Genomic DNA, 19,134 nt, shown 5'->3' with positions numbered 1-19,134 from the left:
TGACGTTCTGTGCTCCTTACGGCACCCCTTTGAAGAGGAAGATATGTTTGCATTCTTTTAATTGTGAGAAAGAACTGTCATCTCTGTCTTGTCATGGAGCACAGTTTAAACTTTTGACAAAAGTGTGTTTTTTCATGTCTAGAGGGCTCTTGTGAATTTCCCCTTGGGATTAATAAAGTATCTATCTATCTATCTATCTATCTATCTATCTATCTATCTATCTATCTATCTATCTATCTATCTATCTATCTAATAATGTTAAAAAAACGTATTTAGAAGGTCGTAAACAGGTTTTCTGTGCTCTAACTGCGAAAATATTAGTTTTATAAATAAAGAATCCTACTTCGTGGAAATTCATTTATCTGTCTGGAGCGGATTAACCGCGATAAACGAGGGTTTACTGTATAACTGTGCGGAGAATATTTATAAACCGTGTGGGAGAGTTTCTAAGGGCTTAAAATATATAAAAATAACCATACAAACATATGGTTTCTACTTCGCAGATTTTCTGGAACGCAACCCCCGTGATCGAGGAGGGATTACTGTACTGTTGAATTGTCAAATTCAAAAATAATTCAAGATATTTTTATTTAATCAAACAGTTTTTCTAGCAACATGCTTTTAAAATCTGATTTATCAGAGCAACTGATTACACTTTTGGATGTGTAACTTTAGGTATTGTAAGATTTATATTTCTAATGGGTTAGAAAACTTTCCATAGAGTGGTATTTAATGAATAAGTCAAATTAATTCAAATTTCATATGTCACAAACCCCTGATGCTTTAATTGTCTAAATCTGTCCCTCTTTTTTTACATTTGTCCAAACTTGAAGGATTCCTTTGCAAAATCAATATGATAAATTTCACATTACTTTGTTATTTTCAAAATTCTTGTAAACCCACTTTGTTGTGCTGTTTTCAAAGTATCTAATGTGAGTGATCAGACTTTGTTTTTGCTTATGCCTGTATTATAAGTTATAAGTAAGGAACAATAAACATTATTTTACATCTTTTGTATTCTTCCTGTAGAGTCAGAAGGTCAGACTGATTGGGATGAGACTAATTATTCAAGACAAGTGGGTAAAGCCTGGCCTGGCTTGTGGAGTATTAATAAGGCCTCACACTTTCTTCTCTAGAGAAGGGCAGTCAAATCATAACAATTGTAATCCATCTTTTTTTTTTTTTTTTTAAATGTACATGCCTCAGAGAATGACCAGTCTGCTTTATTCCCTTTTTGGTTACATATTTGTATAGAACACAATGTGTTTTATTTACTCCAAAATGCTGCTGGCAACAAACTAAAGGAGGGTGTCCACCAGCTGTGGTCATCGCTGCTATTGTGAAAAGAATGGAGATAAATGCCCTCAACTCAGAGAGGGAGAGGCAAGTTCGTTGTACCATGTAAATGTCACTGACAGAATAAAACGGAATAATAAAAAAATAAGAGCTAACTTTTACATGTAGCCAATATTTACACCAGGTGCTACAGACACAAATCAAATATATGTTTTTATTATATTATAGTAATAATAATAGCAGCTCAATACTGAAAACGTGGAGCGCACAGACTCAGGCAGCAGTTCTTACCTCTGCACCATTCAAGAATACATATCAACTTTCTGTTGATTGACATTTGAGCTTGGATTTGTAGCTCATTGACAGCAACATGTACATCAAATGATTTTTTTTCTTGAATAAAAATGCACATTTATTTGATACTTGGACTAAAGTCTTCACACATTATACACTTCATGTCATTATTAGTATAACATGGAAATAGTTTCAGTTTTAGCTATGTATTCAGCAGTTCCTGTCATCCTACACTTACACAGATTGTTGTAGACACGGAACACACATGAAATGTATTTATTCCAAATAATATTAATATATTATTTACCCAATATAACTCCAGGCACTTCCCTGTCAGATAAACACACTCTGAGAATTTTGTGACAGACTCTGCTCCGTGGGTGGGGAGGATGGAATATCAGGGTGCTTGTGCTGATCGACACATTTGCAAAACCGAAGACACTGATGAGGAGAGGTGCGATGGAATTTATAGTGGCCCGGGATTATGAGTTTTTTCGTAGGCATCAGGGATTCTAGTGTTAAAGGATACATTTTGTATTTTTTTAAATTTATACTTTTCACTTTGAAAAGCAGTTTCATGTTGCAAAGTAATATATACTGTAATTGTGTATAACTAACTTGAAAAATACTAAATGTATCCTTTAAGTGAAGTACTTTAAACAATAACTAAAAATTTGGACGTGACTGTCAGTGGGCTTTGCACCCTAGGAACTAAGTTACCCGAACTATTCTATAACATTTCAGTGATTTTTTACCACTCTGATGATGATATTTCTGACCATAAAATAGGTGATTGTGATAGCAACTGATGAGAAGAATTCAGAATTAATTGCAGAATTATGGTATTTGAGGGTTCCTCTATAGTGCCTCTTTCTCTTGCACGATATGGGAGGGTGCAAAGTAAAAAGATGCAGTATTTTTTCTTTAAACATACGTTATACTGTATATTTTATGTAACAGAAAAACTAAAATGAAATACATACTACTTGACCATTTCTGTCAGTGACTGTTGCAATGCAAACCTAATGATGTAGCAGTCAAATGATGGTAGGGTCAAAGAAAAGGGATGTGGCAGGCATTTTGTACCCTGTGCCTTTACAAAAACATTCCCATTATTTTCTCAAGAGTTGGCAAAACAATCTAATATCATACACAGTAAGAAAGTGGCTTTCTTAAGGGTGCAGTGGACATAATGTCCCTTTCTTAGGGAAGTTTGAAAGTGGATGGAAGGATGATTTTCAGTGCAGGAAATACAATGCATAAGAGTTTTTTCTTATAATAGATTTCTGATTATAAGAAGTGAGTTTTCTTAAATGTCATTCATTTACAGTTAATTTATAGATGTAAGGAATTAAAACCTGTGTATGACCGTTTTTATTTAGTGTCATAAGGAATTTTTTGTTTTTGCTTTATCTTTCTTATACACATAGGAGGTAAACTTGTAAGGTCTTTGATAAGCAGCCTTCAGAAAAAAGGATTAAAATGACCTGGATGAATGGGATAGCATCCAGAATGATAGGATGGGTTTGGGAGTAGACTTCCTTAGTTCCTTGATGTCATGGAAGATTCTTTACATTGGTTTTTAATATTCAGGGGCTGAGTTACTGATAAAAAGTTTTAAATTTTGCACAACCTCTGACCTTTTTTCTTCAAATATTATTATTAGTTATTGTCTATAAGTATTTAGGTTTTAGAACTTTTAGAACTTCCATTAGAACTTCTATTACTAATATCCATTTTAATGCAGCTGAATTGGCAAAACTAAACAACATACAGTATGTTATCCTGAAGACATTCTCTAAGAGTAAATTAGATAGTGTTTAAAGTTTTGTGGTAACTGTTCATTAACGTCTATGATTTACAAATAGAAAAATTTGTAATATGATTTTAATGTTTCTGTTCTGTGCATGTTGACAAGAGTTTTGCAGCCTAAATGGGGAAAAATCAATTTACCTTTTCATGTTTGCAACATCCCATTGTGCCATGCGACTCATTATGATATGTAGCACATTATGTAGCTGTTGCTTAGTATCTCATAAACACTGACAAGAATGAAACAGCAGTTTCAAGCCTTGCCTAGTGCCCAAGATATGTTTAAGTGGTAGAGCCCACAGTAGTGAGAGTAGTAGTTAAAAAAAATCTGAATAAATAAACATTGCAGTTTATTAAACTTTACTAAAGGTGTGGTATTTTTCAAGTCGGAAATTTTTCACAAACATGCTATATACTAATTTACTGTACGAAATTGTATTCTAAAGTTAATTGCTTTATAACAATTAAAAATATATACAATATAGTACCATATAATTTGTTTTTGTATAGCCCAAAATTACACAAGACGTGCAGGCCCTCAGCCTTGACTCTCTTAAGAAGACAAGGAAAAACTCCCAAAAAAACCCTTGCAGGGAAAAAATGTAAGAAACCTTGGGAAAGGCAGTTCAAAAACAGACCCTTTTCCAGGTAGGTTGGGCGTGCAGTTGGTGTCAAAAAGAAGGGGGAATACAATACAATACAATAGAAGAATACAATACAATACAATACACAGAACAGAACTAATCCTCAATACAGTATAAAAATAAAAATATTACAAGTACGGAGCAGAATTTAACAGATGATATCACATAATATGATTTAGATTTGTTTAGTGTCCTGGAGACCTTAGCCATCAAGCTGCCTCCCCCAATTGGCCATTCCTCAGCTGAGACAGCCAATCCGATGAAAGGACCCATCTACCCAACGATCCTGCGATCCTCCATCAGGGATGACTTTACCTTAGGCAGGCAAAACAACTTGGCAGGTGGGCCATGGCACCAATTGCCACATTTGACTACTAATTAGAGAAACAGAATAGGTGAGGGTTAGTAACAAATTGTAACTATCATGTTACTTATGTTTTAGTGCTAGTGACTAACAACAGAGATGCAGTCTGTACAGTTAATAAGCAGCTCTAGTCAGGATATGCTAAACTGTAGTGAGACTTCAGCTGGGATTTGAAAGCTGAGACCGAAGGGACATCTCTTATAGTAGCAGGCAGACCATTCCACAGTTTAGGGGCCCAGTAACTGAAAGCTCGACCTCCCACTGTTATTTTATTAATTCTTGAAATCATAAGCAGACTGGAATCTTGAGATTTTAATGTGCGCTTTGGTTTGTAAGTCATGATAGGTTTAGACAAGTAAACTGGACCGTGGCCATTTAAGGCTTTATATGTTAAAAGGAGGATTTTGAAATCTGCCCTAAACTTAACTGGGAGCCAGTGTAAAGATTTAAGAACTGGAGTTATGTGTTCGTATTTTGTTGTTCTTGTAATAATTCTTGCAGTAGCATTTTGGATTAACTGGAGGGTGTATAAAGAACAATTTGAACATCCAGTGAACACCACATTGCAGTAGTCAATCGTACTAGAAATAAATGCATGAATTAATTTCTCAGAATCCTGTTTAATTTCCCAACATTTTTAAGGTGGAAGAAAAATGATTTGGACAGCTTTGTAATGCGCTCTAAATGACATGCTAGAGTCAAAGATAACTCCTAGATTGCGGGCTGATTCAGTAAAATTAATTGGGATTCCAACTGAGTTAAGTGATGACAAAATATTGTTGTGATCAGTGTCATTCCCTCCAATAATTAACATCTCTGTTTTATCGGTGTTTAAAGACAAGTAGTTCTCATCCATCCACCCCTTTAATTCACTAACACAACTAATTAAAGACAACATTGGAGAAACTTCATTTGATCTAAATGAAAGGTATAACTGGTGTGTCACCTGCATACAAGTGAAAATTAACATTATGTTTCCTAATGATAGATCCCAGTGGCAGAATGTAAAGTGGAAACCGTAAAGATCCCAGTACTGAGACTTGCGGGACATCATATCTCACTTCTGTGTATAATGATGGAGTACTGTCCGCACATTTCTGTGCATATTGGCATCGATTTGATAAATAAGAACTAAACCAAGAGAGCACAGTGCCTATAAGCCCAACATCATTTTCTAGCCTGTGTAGTAAAATAGAATGGTCAGTGGTGTCAAATTCTGTGCTTAAGTCTAACAACATAATTACAGTGGCGTTTCCGTCATCAGAGGATATCAGAATATCGTTTACAACCCACGTTAGTGGGTATTATGACCAGCGCGGAAACCAGACTGGAATTTCTCAAATAAATTGTAATGCGTAAGGTGTGACTGAAGCTGATTGGCAACTACTTTTTCTAGTATTTTAGAGAGAAAGGGTAAATTTGAAATAGGCCTATAATTATTAAGTATGTGTGGGTGTAGGTCTGACTTTTTAAGTAATTTTTTAATGACTGACACTTTTAGTGCATCAGGTACTGTGCCATGCAATAATGAACTATTGATAATGTTTAGAATAAGCGCAGCAAGAATATCCATTACACTTTTTACTAGTTTTGTTGTCACTGGATCTAGGGAACAAGTAGTGGGTTTCATTTTGGAAATTAAAGTTAACACTTCCTTCTCAGTTACAGGATTAAAATTACTAAAGTGCTTAATGCAATGTAAGATAGGGTCTGCTAAGCAAGTATGTGGTTTGTACTGTGATGCTGAGATCTGAGATCTTATATTTTAAATTTTCTCATTGAAGAAGTTCATAAAGTCTGTACTGCTAATATCTGTTGGTATTTTGCAATGTAGATCTGAATTCCCATTTGTTAATTTAGCCACTGTTCTAAACAGTACCTGAGGATTTTTATTATTGCTGAATTTTACTATTGTAGAATAGTATTGAGTGAGCTTTAAAGAGAGCTTTTTATATTTTTTAACACTCTCTGTCCATGCAATTTGAAAGACATGTAGCTTTGTTATTCTCCATCTGCAATCCAGTTTTCAACACTCTAATTTAACAGCTCAAGTGTTTTCATTAAACCAGGGAGAATTTCTATGTGCTTTGATCACTTTTGTTTTAAGGGGAGCCACTGCATCCAGAACATCTCTCAAGATCATATTATAATGTGATGTTAACTGATCTAAATGGTTTTCCACAATTACACTCGACTTACTCAAAGTATCTATAAATTTTGAAACAGAATTACAATCTAGATGTCGCACTGTCTTTGTTTTAATCTGTGAGTTCGTTGGTAAGGGCAGGACTAAATCAAATGTAATTAAGTAGTGATTGGAAATAACTTTATTTAATGGAGTAATATTTAAATTTTGAATATCAATTTTGTAATTTATGATTAAATCTAATGTGTGGTTTTGATTACGAGTTGGACCATTGACAATCTGACAAAATCCTGCTGAATTTAACAAATAAGTAAAACATTTGCTAAAAGTGTCAGTTTCCACATCAATGTGTACATTAAAATCCCCCATCAGTACTACATGATCATAATTTATAGCCAAATCAGATAAAAGGTTGCTAAATTCAGTCATGAACAATGAATATGGCCCTGGTGGTCTGTAGACTAGCACTATAATTGTGTTGGAAACTGTTATAATATTTTAAATGAATGCCTCAAAGGATGCAATGTTGCCTACGTTTTTATAAATAATTTGCATTATGTTACAATGAATTATTCCAAGCCCTCCTCCTCGACTAGATTCTCTAGACTTATAAAGGAACGAGTATCCATCTGGTGACGCCTCAGCTAGGAGAACAGTGTCACATTTACTAAGCCAGGTTTCAGCGAGAAGACACAGATCAGATTTTGTACTTAATATACAGTGATCCCTCGCTATATCGCGCTTCGACTTTCGCGGCTTCACTCCATCGCGGATCGTGGACAATGGGTCTTTTAATTTATGGTACATGCATCCTCAGATTGTTTGCCCAGTTGATTTCATACAAGGGATGCGGATTGGCGGATGGCTTAGAAACTACCCAATCAGAGCATGTATTACGTATTAAATAAAACTCCTCAATGATATATGATGTGCTTCCCAAGCGGTGCTTGATTGTTTGATTTTCTCTGTCTCTCTCACTCTCTCTTACATTCTCTGCTCCTGACGGAGGGGGTGTGAGCAGAGGGGCTGTTTGCACAGAGGCTGTTTGCCTAGAAGATATGGACGCTACTCTAAAAAATGCTGAAAGACTACCTTCACATTGCTTCCTTCTTTGCAGCTGCTTTATTGCGGTGCGCATACTTAAAAGCCCAACAGCACGTATTGATTTTTTGATTGTTTGCTTTTCTTTCACGCTCTCTCTCTCTCTCTGACATTCTCTGCTCCTGACACGCATTCCTTTGAAGAGAAGATACGTTTGCATTCTTTTAATTGTAAGAAAGAACTGTCATCTCTGTCTTGTCATGGAGCACAGTTTAAACGTTTGACTAAAGAGTGTTATTTCATGTCTAGAGGGCTCTAATAATGTTAACAGTGTGAGAGAGTTTATATCTGGAACGCAACCCCCGCGATCGAGGAGGGATTACTGTAATATCATTTACCAAAACAGCTTCATCTAATGTCTTCATCTAATTATACACCTTATTTTTTATTTATCAAGCAATTTAAGGTTTGCATCAAGACTAAATTTACTGGATGCTCCAGAACAGGGATTATGGGTAACAGCTTCAGGATAGTATCAGGTGGGATAAACAACAGCCTGTGATTTAAGATCACTTGACTGCGGCCTGGATAGTGCTCTAATCAATCAGCCAGACAGTTTTGCTACCATATATATATATTGGTGTTGGTCTTAAAATTTTATTTATTATTAGGATGTTCTTCTTCTAAAGTTTGCATATACTGGGTCCAGCTCTCTGGCACTTTTAGTATTGGCCTTAAATCTTACTTGTACATTGACCCAGTTAAATGTATGTCCGGTTGAAATTGTATGCGTATAAATGCAGTTCTTGCCCAGCGGTATACATAGGACAAACATCAAAAAGAATCTCAACACGTATACAGGAGCATCAAAACGCCGTCAGAAGGAAGGACTCACGATCACTGATTATATATTAGACTGTTGATAAGCCTGAAATAAATGCACCCATTACCACTAACAACTACAAGCTTGAAGTCATTTACCTGTCTTTGGTTCTCCCTTAGCAACAATGTGTCCATGAGTAGGGAGAATAACTAGTGTATAAGAAAATCAGTCTCCACCTCATCTGTATTTCTCCACTTTCATGTTGGAAAACAACAGTCTAGAAACACAGACCAAGACCGCTGGTTACAATGTATGTATCAGCAGAGTTTAATTATATACATTGTTAAGGAATTGCAGCTTCCCATTGGTCAGAGTTTTCTGGCATATGCAAGACAGTCGCATCATAGAAATTATTTTTTAAAGAGAAGTATCAACCAGGACTAATAGGATGCCCCATATGGCATTTTAAAGATGTTGGCAAGCACACCATAAAGAAAACTGGAATGAATGGCAAGCACCAATACAATTGTTGCAGGACAAAGTGGGCATTGTTCATTCTGCTAGGCTTTTCAATCAATCAATCAACATTTATTTATATAGCACATATTCATACAAAAAAATGTAGCTCAAAGTGCTTTACAAAATGAATAGAAAAATAGAAGACACAATAAAAGATAAACATAAGTCAACATTAATTAACATAGAATAAGAGTAAGGTCCGATGGCCAGGGTGGACAGAAAAAAACAAAAAAAAACTCCAAAGGCTGGAGAAACAAATAAAATCTGTAGGGGTTCCAGACCAAGAGACCGCCCAGTCCCCTCTGGGCAATCTACCTAACATAAGTCAAACAGTCCTCTTTGTATTTAGGGTTTTCATGGAAGGACCTGATGATGATGGTCACGTAGACTTCTGGCTTTCAGTCCATCAATGTTGGTGCATCATGATGCTTTGAGTAGGTGGTGGTGGCGCAGGCCGCCACCACAAAAAACCGGAAAAAGAAACAGAAGAGAGTAGGGGTCAGTATGTATTTTGGAGCCACTGTGAATAATTATTATGAAGAATTGAACATACAGAGTATCAGTATTAAGTTAAAGTGAAGTTATAAAAAGGCCATGTTAAAGTAGTGGCGGACAAGACCTGTTAAGTCAGCAGATTTACCAGGCATGCAGAAATTCAGCTGCACACCCACCACACTCCCTTTATTCCTGAGTGAGCGGCTGAACTGCAGCTAGTACCAACAGTTTGGTCAGCTCTTACTTGATAATAAATGTATAAACCAGAGTTGAGGTGACACCTTGTCAGCGACTCCTTCTGACAAAAAGATACACAAATGAACATTAATTTTAGGCTTGTGACTGAAAACTAAACGGTGTCTGGATGTGCTGGACAAAATAGCATGTATTTAAGTAAGCATTGGTTCTATACGTAACTAAGAGGGACTTTGATCCAGTCACCAAAGGTTACATGTTCTTTCAAAACTAGCTGTATTCTACTCTTCTCACTCTCTCTGAAAAGCTAAAAGCTATTGTTATATTCATCTTTGAGGACCTGAAAGTTGATGAGCTGCTTTCTCTTTGGGAGAGCTGAAAGTTGACAATCTGTTCTCTTTGTTAACTGAAAGCTGACAAGCTGCTGTTTTTGGGGTGAGAGGTCCCCCAACTCTCTGTGGTGAAAAAAGTTCACAAATTTTCTTATGCCTGGAAACTATTTAGTTTAGAAAAAAAGTAGGAGTTGGATGCCCAAAACTGTTTGTATGATCCACTCCGCCAAGCCAAGCTGTATGCCAGAATTCTGTCTGAGAAGACAGAAAAGCAGAATATTTCAAGAAGGGAACTTCAGCATCTATACTCTTGTGGCAGAAAGTGAAGCTTTTTCCTATGAATTGCAGAGGACTCAGCAAAGAGTCTAAGAGTGAGCTGAGTATGACAGCATCACACCACAGATAAATGGGTAGCAAAGAGAAAGACTGTACTCCAGTGCATGAAGACTTGCATGAACCCAGAGCAACAACACTCAACTGAACATAGCAGGGGTGTTAAAACTCAAAATAACACTATGTACCCAACTCAGGCCAGAATATATTAACAAAAATCTGCCAAATTTTATTTACAAACAAACTAGCAGTTTATTATGGATATTAGGTAAATTAATGTAAATTTCACTTATTTACAAAATGTGTACATGCAAGTAATATATAAATATAACATAATGGATAATTGATTGTTAATAGCTCCATTTTACAAAAAAAAAAAGTAAATAATAATATGAATAATTAAAAATGACACACATGACAGCCATGATGTACAACCATGGGTTTTGTTTAATTTAAACCAGTTTCCCAAGTTGTTCACATTAATACTAAGACAGAATAATAATGATATAAAACATGCATAATATACATATAATAAATATGCAATTAATGAAATGCTAATGTTGTAGCGTGTATGCTGACAAATTCAGTAATCAGGCAGAATTCCAGCCAAAATAATAATAACACATTTATATAGCGCCTTTCCTATGCTAGAAGCACTTCACAGGAGCTCAGAAAAAACAGCAGGGTAATATAATATTGGATGCAAATAATATCTATATAAAACACTAAATAAAGATAAATACAGGATATACAAGACATTGAAATAGAAATAAAGTCAATAAACCAGAATAAAATGAAAAATACTACAAGAAGACCCTGAACAAATCACATATTTTGTGATGCAGAAACCTGGACTGAGAGGGTAAAAAAGGTCAGAATGTCAGGTAAGTTAAATGCTTTCCTGAACGAGTTTTAAGTTGTTTTTTAAAAGAATGAATTGAGTCAGCTGACCTGATTCATTTTGTGAGGTTGTTACAAAGTCTTGGTGCTGTAGAGCTAAAGGCTCTGTCACCCATTGAGCACAGGTTAGTTAGGGGCACAACAAAATTACCATAATTGGTGAACATTACTGGGCGAACAGAAGCATAGTGACGGAGAAGGTTACTAGTGTAGTCTAGTGCAAGGCCATTTAAAGCGTTGTAGGTTATTAATAGAACTCAGAGCCAGTGAAGAATGAGTGTCATATCCTTGCTTTTGCAGATCTGTGTAAGGACATTTGCAGCAGACTTTTATATCAACTGGATCTCTGATAACAGATTAGTAGGGGCACCTGCCAGTAAGGAGTTACAATAGTTAATGCAGGATGTAATAAAAGTATTCCATGGAGCATTTTGATTCCTTTTATCTTGAGGATTTATAATGAGCAAATGAGCAATCCAAAAACCAATCCTACTGGCAGTAAACGGTGTCTAAAAAAGTAAGGAAAAGAAACCCAAAGAAAAATGTATTTACTGCATGTATCCAAAATCTGCATCAGGAGAATTTTTAAAACCACTCTTATATTAAGTTAAAAAGTGTACTAAAAAATGAAAAATAAGTCTCTCATGCATCACTCGTAAATTAAAAGGTGGGCACTTTTGCTAAGATTTTAAGAAGTGTTTTTTAAATGTTGATTGATGAAAAGCGCCCACGCTTTTATTTTACGAGTGGTGTATGAGAGACTTATTTTTTACTTTTTAGTACACTTTTTAACTTAATATAAGCCTAGTTTTTAAAAAGTATTTTTTTATGTATATATTATTTAAATTTTTTAGCCTTGGGTTTGTTTTGGTATAATTTTGTAATCAATATTTTAACACATCCTTTAATATTTCTATCCGTTACTAGTGCCATTAGTTGGTGAAATCTTGAACTATTCTTCATATGAAAATCTCATTTCTTAACATGGATTAATTGATCAATTAGTGAAACTGATTATTGATTCATGTATTGTCATTGGAAGTGAGTCAGTGTGCAAAATTTCAAGCCATGTGGACAATAGGAAATGGGTTAAATATCGATTACAAAATTTGTACCAGACCACAAACAGGTGAAGTTAAAATAAGCATGGTAATAATAATAAAAGAGGAAGAAAAGATAAAGGACACACTTGCTAAAAAGGCACAGCAGTAAAACAAAAATAAACCTATGAACTTGTACCTGTAGAAAATAAAGAAAGAATTGATGTTGTGCTAAAGAGTACCTCTGTGAAATCTAGTACACTGTACCTTAGGGTTCAGAAAATACAGGTGAGAGTTTATTGCTGAATCAAAGTACATCTGTGTACACTGGCACTATTACTTACATCATTATTGATGGCAACTGATCCTGTTAAAAGAGCAAATGTATTGTAAATGTGCTGGTTGGAGCACACAGACCAAATTCAGTGGTAGACAGAAACAGGTTTCGATCACGTTTAACACAAGTGAAAATTTGAATGTATTTTCTATCCATGTATAACAATGAAGTGAAGGAAAAAACAAAAGAATTGTGTAGCTTGGTGGCTACAGTCAGGTAAGCAGTGGAAGAACCAGTAGCCAGCATTGACTCCTTTGAAGTTTTTAAAAGTGAATCCAGTGGCATATGTAAAATCAAGCAAGCTGTTCCTTTGTGAGACAGTCACATCTTTTGCATCTTGTTAAAAAGCTAGTGTTTTAAGGCAGTATACCGTCTCATCTTTTCACTTTTTCTTGTAGGGCTATTATGAGCAGCCTGTTTTCATTCTAATTACAGGTAAGGGGATGATGTATGTTGTGCTGGACATAAATGCGATGAACACTAGAGAGGCATTTGAATTCCATCTGTAAATGCCAATTAAAGATGGAATCTATTTGTGAAACTCATACTAAAGACGTTTTTTGCGTAAACTAATAGTCATCATGGAGAATGTGTAACATGTTTTGAATGTTGATGACACGGGCTGCATTTAAAAGGTCCAAGGGCTGGATTCGGCCCGCATGTCTTGAGTTTGACACCCATGCCACACAGCATCAGATATCATCCTTATAAACATGGTATTGAAAAAGTGTAAAAACTCTAAATAGCCTGGAAACAGCCAACCCCTTCTGTGTTATATGCTTGTCTGTCTTGTGTCCTATCTTTTATTTCAATATATATGCAATCATCATATTTCTATAATCCTTGTGTTTCTTTAAACAAGTGTGCTTCTGTTACCTTAATACAAATGTAATGGCCAGAAGTTCTACCTTACAGGGAAATGTAAGGAAAGTAAAGTGTGAGCATTATCTTATTATTTAATTAATTACAGTCAGTGCCATAGGTAAAATGGATAATTCACTGATTGAGTCTGGGTGGACTTAAATCAAGCCCTTCCTTTGGATCCCTGACACATTTTCCTACACTGCGCCTAGTGCAGTGATTCTAAACCTTTAAGTATTTGCGACCCGAGTTTTCATAACAGTTTTAATCGCACCCCCCCTAACATTTTTTTGAAATGTAGATGCATATGTTATTATACCTACTTAACTTTAATCAACATTTATCTAACTCTATATTTATTGTTCTAGCATCAGAATGTAGTTTAAGTTAATTTGTTTTGGTTTTAACAGATGTTTTTTTCATATTTTTTATTCTTCTTTTCTTTTTTTCACATCTTTGCGCCCCCCTTTTTGTTACTTCATGCCCCCCTAGGAGGGGCCACCCCACAGGTTGAGAACCACTGGCCTAGTGGTGCCATGGCATGCCCAACAGCCTTAAACAGGGAAGGAAGAAGCTCCCAATAGAAAAGCTCCATGTAAACCCAGTCATCTCTATACTCCCAACAAATGCAGCCACTGTAACAGTGACCGTTCACAGTCATATTCACATTATCCAATATTGTCACAGTACACATCCATCATTAGTAATGATGTAGAGTAGTACTAATCTATTGTTAAACATTAATCTATTACTAATGTTAGTAACTATTTGAGATTAGATAAGATACTTATTAATACCTGTATCAAAAAATTAAACCATTAGCATAGTTTTGTGTGAGGCGTATCATTTAGCACTGTAAGCATGCTTGCCTCTACAGTTTTTTAACTGTGACAGTAAATGCTTGGTTGGCCTAAGTTCTGAGGCTCTGAATTTTCCTTTAACAGCAGTTGCAAATACAACTTCTCTCCATTTAGCAGCCATTAGATAGATAGCTAGAACAAACTTTATTTGTTCCCATGGGGACATTTGCTTTTTTACTAGCTCTTTAAATAAACAAATTCATAAATAGGTAAATAAGTAAGTAAATAGATAAATATACACACACACTTTGGTCAGAACAATGAAAGGAAATTTAAAAAATAAAACTTCTGACTTAGTTGTTACAGACAGTGAGCCATTATGCAGCAGTATTGTTGTTGGTATACACACACTTCTGCTAAATAATTTGTTGGCTGAAAATATTCTGTATTAGTGTGTGAAAGTGAGAATGTGCAGCGTTGTTTATAAAGGCACTTAGTTTTGTTTTAATACATTACTTTGTAGCTACATATAAAGGGTCCAGAGTATACCCTGTAACTATGTTTGTCCTTTAAAGGATCACCCACTCTGCTTGTCAGAATTGGACTTGTCACTGGTCATTCCAGTTGACATGGTAGGAGTTGTTGATGTAGTAGGGATGGTGTGAGAAGACTTGAAGAAAGTGGCAGTAGGAGGGAAATTCTATTAAAAAATGGTTCAGTGTGTTAGCTTTGTCTATATCCCCATTTAGCACCAGAGACCAAGATTGTCCAGTAATTATACACAGTCCATTCCAGACATCCTTCATGTTATTCTAAGTGAGTTTGTTTTCTGTTTTAGCTTTGTAAGCATCCTTTCCTTCACACAGCTTTTTCTTTAGCACACGCTGTACATGCTTTAGAGTGTCTTTGTCACTGGATTTGAATGCTTTCCTTTTCTTATTGAAGAGACCTCTAAACTCCTTAGGAATCCAGGGCTTGTTGTTTTGAAAACAACACGCTGTCTTTAAGTGTACAATGTGTTGACACAGAAGTTAATATGTGATGCAGTTACTGGTTGTCTCAAAATTGTCCCCATGTGACTTTCCCAGTCTGTCATTTGGAAGCAGTCATTCAAGGCCATATCAGCCTGTGGGCTCCACTTCCTCAATATTCTGGCGATAACAGACTGCTGTCTATTAACATGTTTGTGGCTGGGAATGAAGTTGAATCGGGTTGTGATCAGATTTGCATAAAGGTGTCAGTAGTTTACATTTAAAGGCATCTTTAACATTTGAATACAGCAGGTCCATCTTGTTATTTCTTAGGCCGGAGTTATACTTCACGCGACGCATGCTGCAGCGGACGCTCCTTCTACGCAAGCGTTGTAGTGTTCATACTTGCATGCATACTTTACGTAAATCTGGAGGAATCCACCAGGTGGCAGTGTGAGATATTATCATGGTGAGAACAGGTTCGGCTTCTCTGTGTTGTGAATTGCCTAGAACACTCATTAAACTCTGATGACACTTTACTGCAATATCTCTGAAAAGGATGTTTATTGATTAAATCCATCAATCCAGGGATGTGTCCATTCCAGCAAGCATTGGGCACGAGTGAGAAACAGTCCCTTGACGAGGCCGCAGGAAGGTGAATACAAGCACTCGCATACACTAGCGTCATTTTAGCGGCACAAAATCCCCAAATCTGCATATCTTTGGAAGGAAACCGGAGCACAGTGTGGAATACAAGCAGGAAATACCAGCAACATAACTCCCTGCGAGACAGCAGTGCTATCGCTCCACCACCGTGACACCCCTATGTGTGTAATTATTAACAGTATTCATTATTTAAACAAAATTATATGTAAAATGTAACATACACACTTTAATGCATTTCATCATGAAAGTGGTATCAAGTACAAATCTAAAGATTCTAAATGTGCAGAGAGTTCATACTTTTAATTTGTTCTTTGTGGTGATCTATTGCTGCTTGCCGCTGCTGTCAGGTCCAAGAAGCTCGTAGAGATTAAAAACTGGGATGACGTTTACGGTGGTCTGCATTAATGATAAAGTAAACTACGAGGTTAAAGTGGACATTTCGAGATTAAAGCCGAAATTTCCACTTTAATCACAAAATACGCGTTTTCACGTGTCCTTTATTTTTTTCTCAGTGGCTCATATATAACGCTATACATTATGTTGCTGTTGTTAACTTGCAAAAATAAAATAAAAAAAAAGACGGCACAAAAGATGGTATGTGAGACTTTTAAACTGTATCGTGTCATTACGTTTGGGAATATGCAACGCTTGAATATAAAAGCACCATGAATAGATCTGTATGTCGGCATTTTGCTTCACCACATCGAAGCATTCATCCCGTAGGATCTGCATAGAGGCTTTGTGTCACATGTATATAGTAAACAGAGACACTGACGTCACGTTCCGACTTTTAGCACACTGTGCCCCCCTGACTTTTTGCTTGTACTGCAACTCACGCACGCGTTGCGTTAATTTCTGAGGACCTGCTCAGAGGACGCGTGAAATGAACGCTGGGAACGCGTGGCAGCCATGATGCTTGGGCGCGTACGCGTTCTGAGCGTAAAGTATAAATTGGCTGTTAGAGTGTAACATGTCACAAACTGATAGAAATTTGCCATTGTTCCTTCCAAAGTTACATGGTTAAAGTCACCACATATTGTAATTACAGGGTTGGAGTGAGTCATCATTAAAGAGTTGGTGACAGAATGAATCATTTTTTGTTGCTAAACCATTTACAGAGGGAGGAATTTAAACATTAGTAAGGATGATGTAATATCCATGGCCAGATAACATGGAGAAATTCTGACAGACAGAATTTCAATGCCTGAATTACAAACTATAGTTTTAACTGTAATATGCTCCCTTTTACATTATAATTCACATAATTGACCAGTCCCCCTCCTGTCTTTTTTCTACACCAAACTGTCTCTCTGTTTGCTCGAATAAGATGAAATACCTAAATTATATCTGGTTATAAACTAGCTCGCCATAAAGCAGAAAATGCTGCTGTATTTGTATCCTCCATGACCCGCTATAAGCACATACAGTTCATCCATCTTATTTGACAGCGATCAAACATTTCCCATTACAATAGATGGTAGAGCAATTCTAATACCTTTTTGTCTAGCTTTTACTCTTGTGGCGGCACATCGCCCTCTCCGTCTGTGGACAGGCAGCTCCTGCAGTAAAGTGAACTAAGCTGCTTAGGCGCTCACAATCGCAGGGCAAGTAGCTGATTACGAGAATACTTCATACACCCTGCTTTTATTTTCTTAGTGTCTCTTATGTTTTCTGGTGTTGCAGGCATAAGGCAGCCTTTGGATCCTTACAATTACTTTAAGACCATGTAGCAAAAAGTAAAGCAAGGGTACCTTAAATTTTAACATTTTCTTTGCTAAATTTTTTTTACTGAAGTTTATGTAATAATTAAATAGTAATTAAGAATCAGAATCACTTATATTCACCAATACTTAATGTATTGGAATATGGAGCTGCTTATAACAGAATACAACAAATATACATTAAACAGCAAACAACAGTTGCAAATAGTACATTTATAAAGGAGATGTGTACATGACTGTGTGTATAACATTTATGCACAGTTCATATCCTGTAGCCAATTAGTCTGCAGTTTCTTTTGTTCGGACATAGATGGCATATAGTAAATAACACAGTTTACTTAATTTTATAATTTATGTGTAAAGGTGAGATTAGTTGTGGTGCATTTTACCTAACACCATTCATATTAATATTTACTAGACAGAACAGAGCATAGCGGGTTTATAAAAAATTTCTTTTCAAATTATAAATCAATAATAAATTTGTTAAAAAGTAATCAGATTACATTTTGGCTAGTTCATACTTTTTCAGTCAGGAACATCCAAGTTGTACTTATTGATATAGCTTGGTTACATCATGTTACTCAATACTGTAATGCGGATTGAAAAAGCTCTTTTTTGTTGTTATGTGTGTCTATAATTTATAGCTCTGCTATTTCTGTATATTGCTTGGCAATTCACTCGTAAATGTGTATTTTTATATTATGGCTTTTTTTGTTTTGTGTTCCCTGTTCTACTGCTGTTTGATTTGACTAATTCCCCACAGTTTATTACACTGATGGTGTATTATTTTTTGTGTACCTGTTTTAATTTGATTTCTTTTTAAAATGAATTATAAAGGTTAAATACTTGAATAAGTACTTTGTATTTGATGCATTGTTCTTTATTATGTGTTTAGTCCTAATTAGCTCTGTGTTTGTTTTAGAGAAACCTGCCGGCCTGCAAGAGAGTTTGCCCACTGTCAGCCATGGTCAAATGGAGGGATCCAAGGACCTGATTGTTGATTCTACATACTACAGCAATTTTTACCAGCCATCACGTTATCCACCTTATTATAACAACTTGTACAACTACCCACAATACCAGGTGCACTAGCTTTGTATTTTAATATAATGCTATGGTTGTGTCAAATCCAGTTAACTGCATATTTGTAAAGTATTAGTGATTATACAGATTTATTACCATTGAAAAAGTTGGTTGTAAGTTTTTTTTTATTTAATTAATTTATTTTTAGTAACAAACTTTTTTTGCTTTTCTGAGTTCTTACAGTTTAGTATAGTTTAAAATATTGTTTTAAGTGTAATATTAGTGCCTTGAATTTCAGATGTTTGGTGTGGATATTTAAGGAATATTATTTTTTTAGAATATAGCCTGTGGTTTCAGTCACGAAAAGGATGTGGATTTAAACAATAGCTGTAATTTAATGTGTGTAAAATAATCCCCAACAAATGCTAACTGATTGTTCTTATGAACATTAAGAACTTGGCACAAATGTACTGTATGCAAGCAATTATAATATTTTTTATTGAGGTACCTGTTGCTTGTAC

The 19,134-nt window shown here is 35.7% G+C and overlaps 1 protein-coding gene across 1 annotated transcript in view; it reads left to right on the top strand.

Moving 5' to 3' along the window:
* Positions 1-19,134, top strand: part of dmrt1 (doublesex and mab-3 related transcription factor 1) — a 178,709-nt gene that overhangs the window by 10,723 nt on the left and 148,852 nt on the right. Inside the window, exon 4 of the mRNA XM_039757939.1 lies at positions 18,513-18,673. Within this exon, the coding sequence (XP_039613873.1) occupies positions 18,513-18,673 (161 nt within the window). The remainder of the gene's footprint in view (positions 1-18,512; positions 18,674-19,134) is intronic.

This window comes from Polypterus senegalus, chromosome 7 (assembly GCF_016835505.1).
Source record: "Polypterus senegalus isolate Bchr_013 chromosome 7, ASM1683550v1, whole genome shotgun sequence".
NCBI lineage: Eukaryota > Metazoa > Chordata > Cladistia > Polypteriformes > Polypteridae > Polypterus > Polypterus senegalus.
The sequence above is the reverse complement of the archived record's forward strand: the minus strand, read 5'-3'. Positions and strand labels throughout refer to the sequence as shown.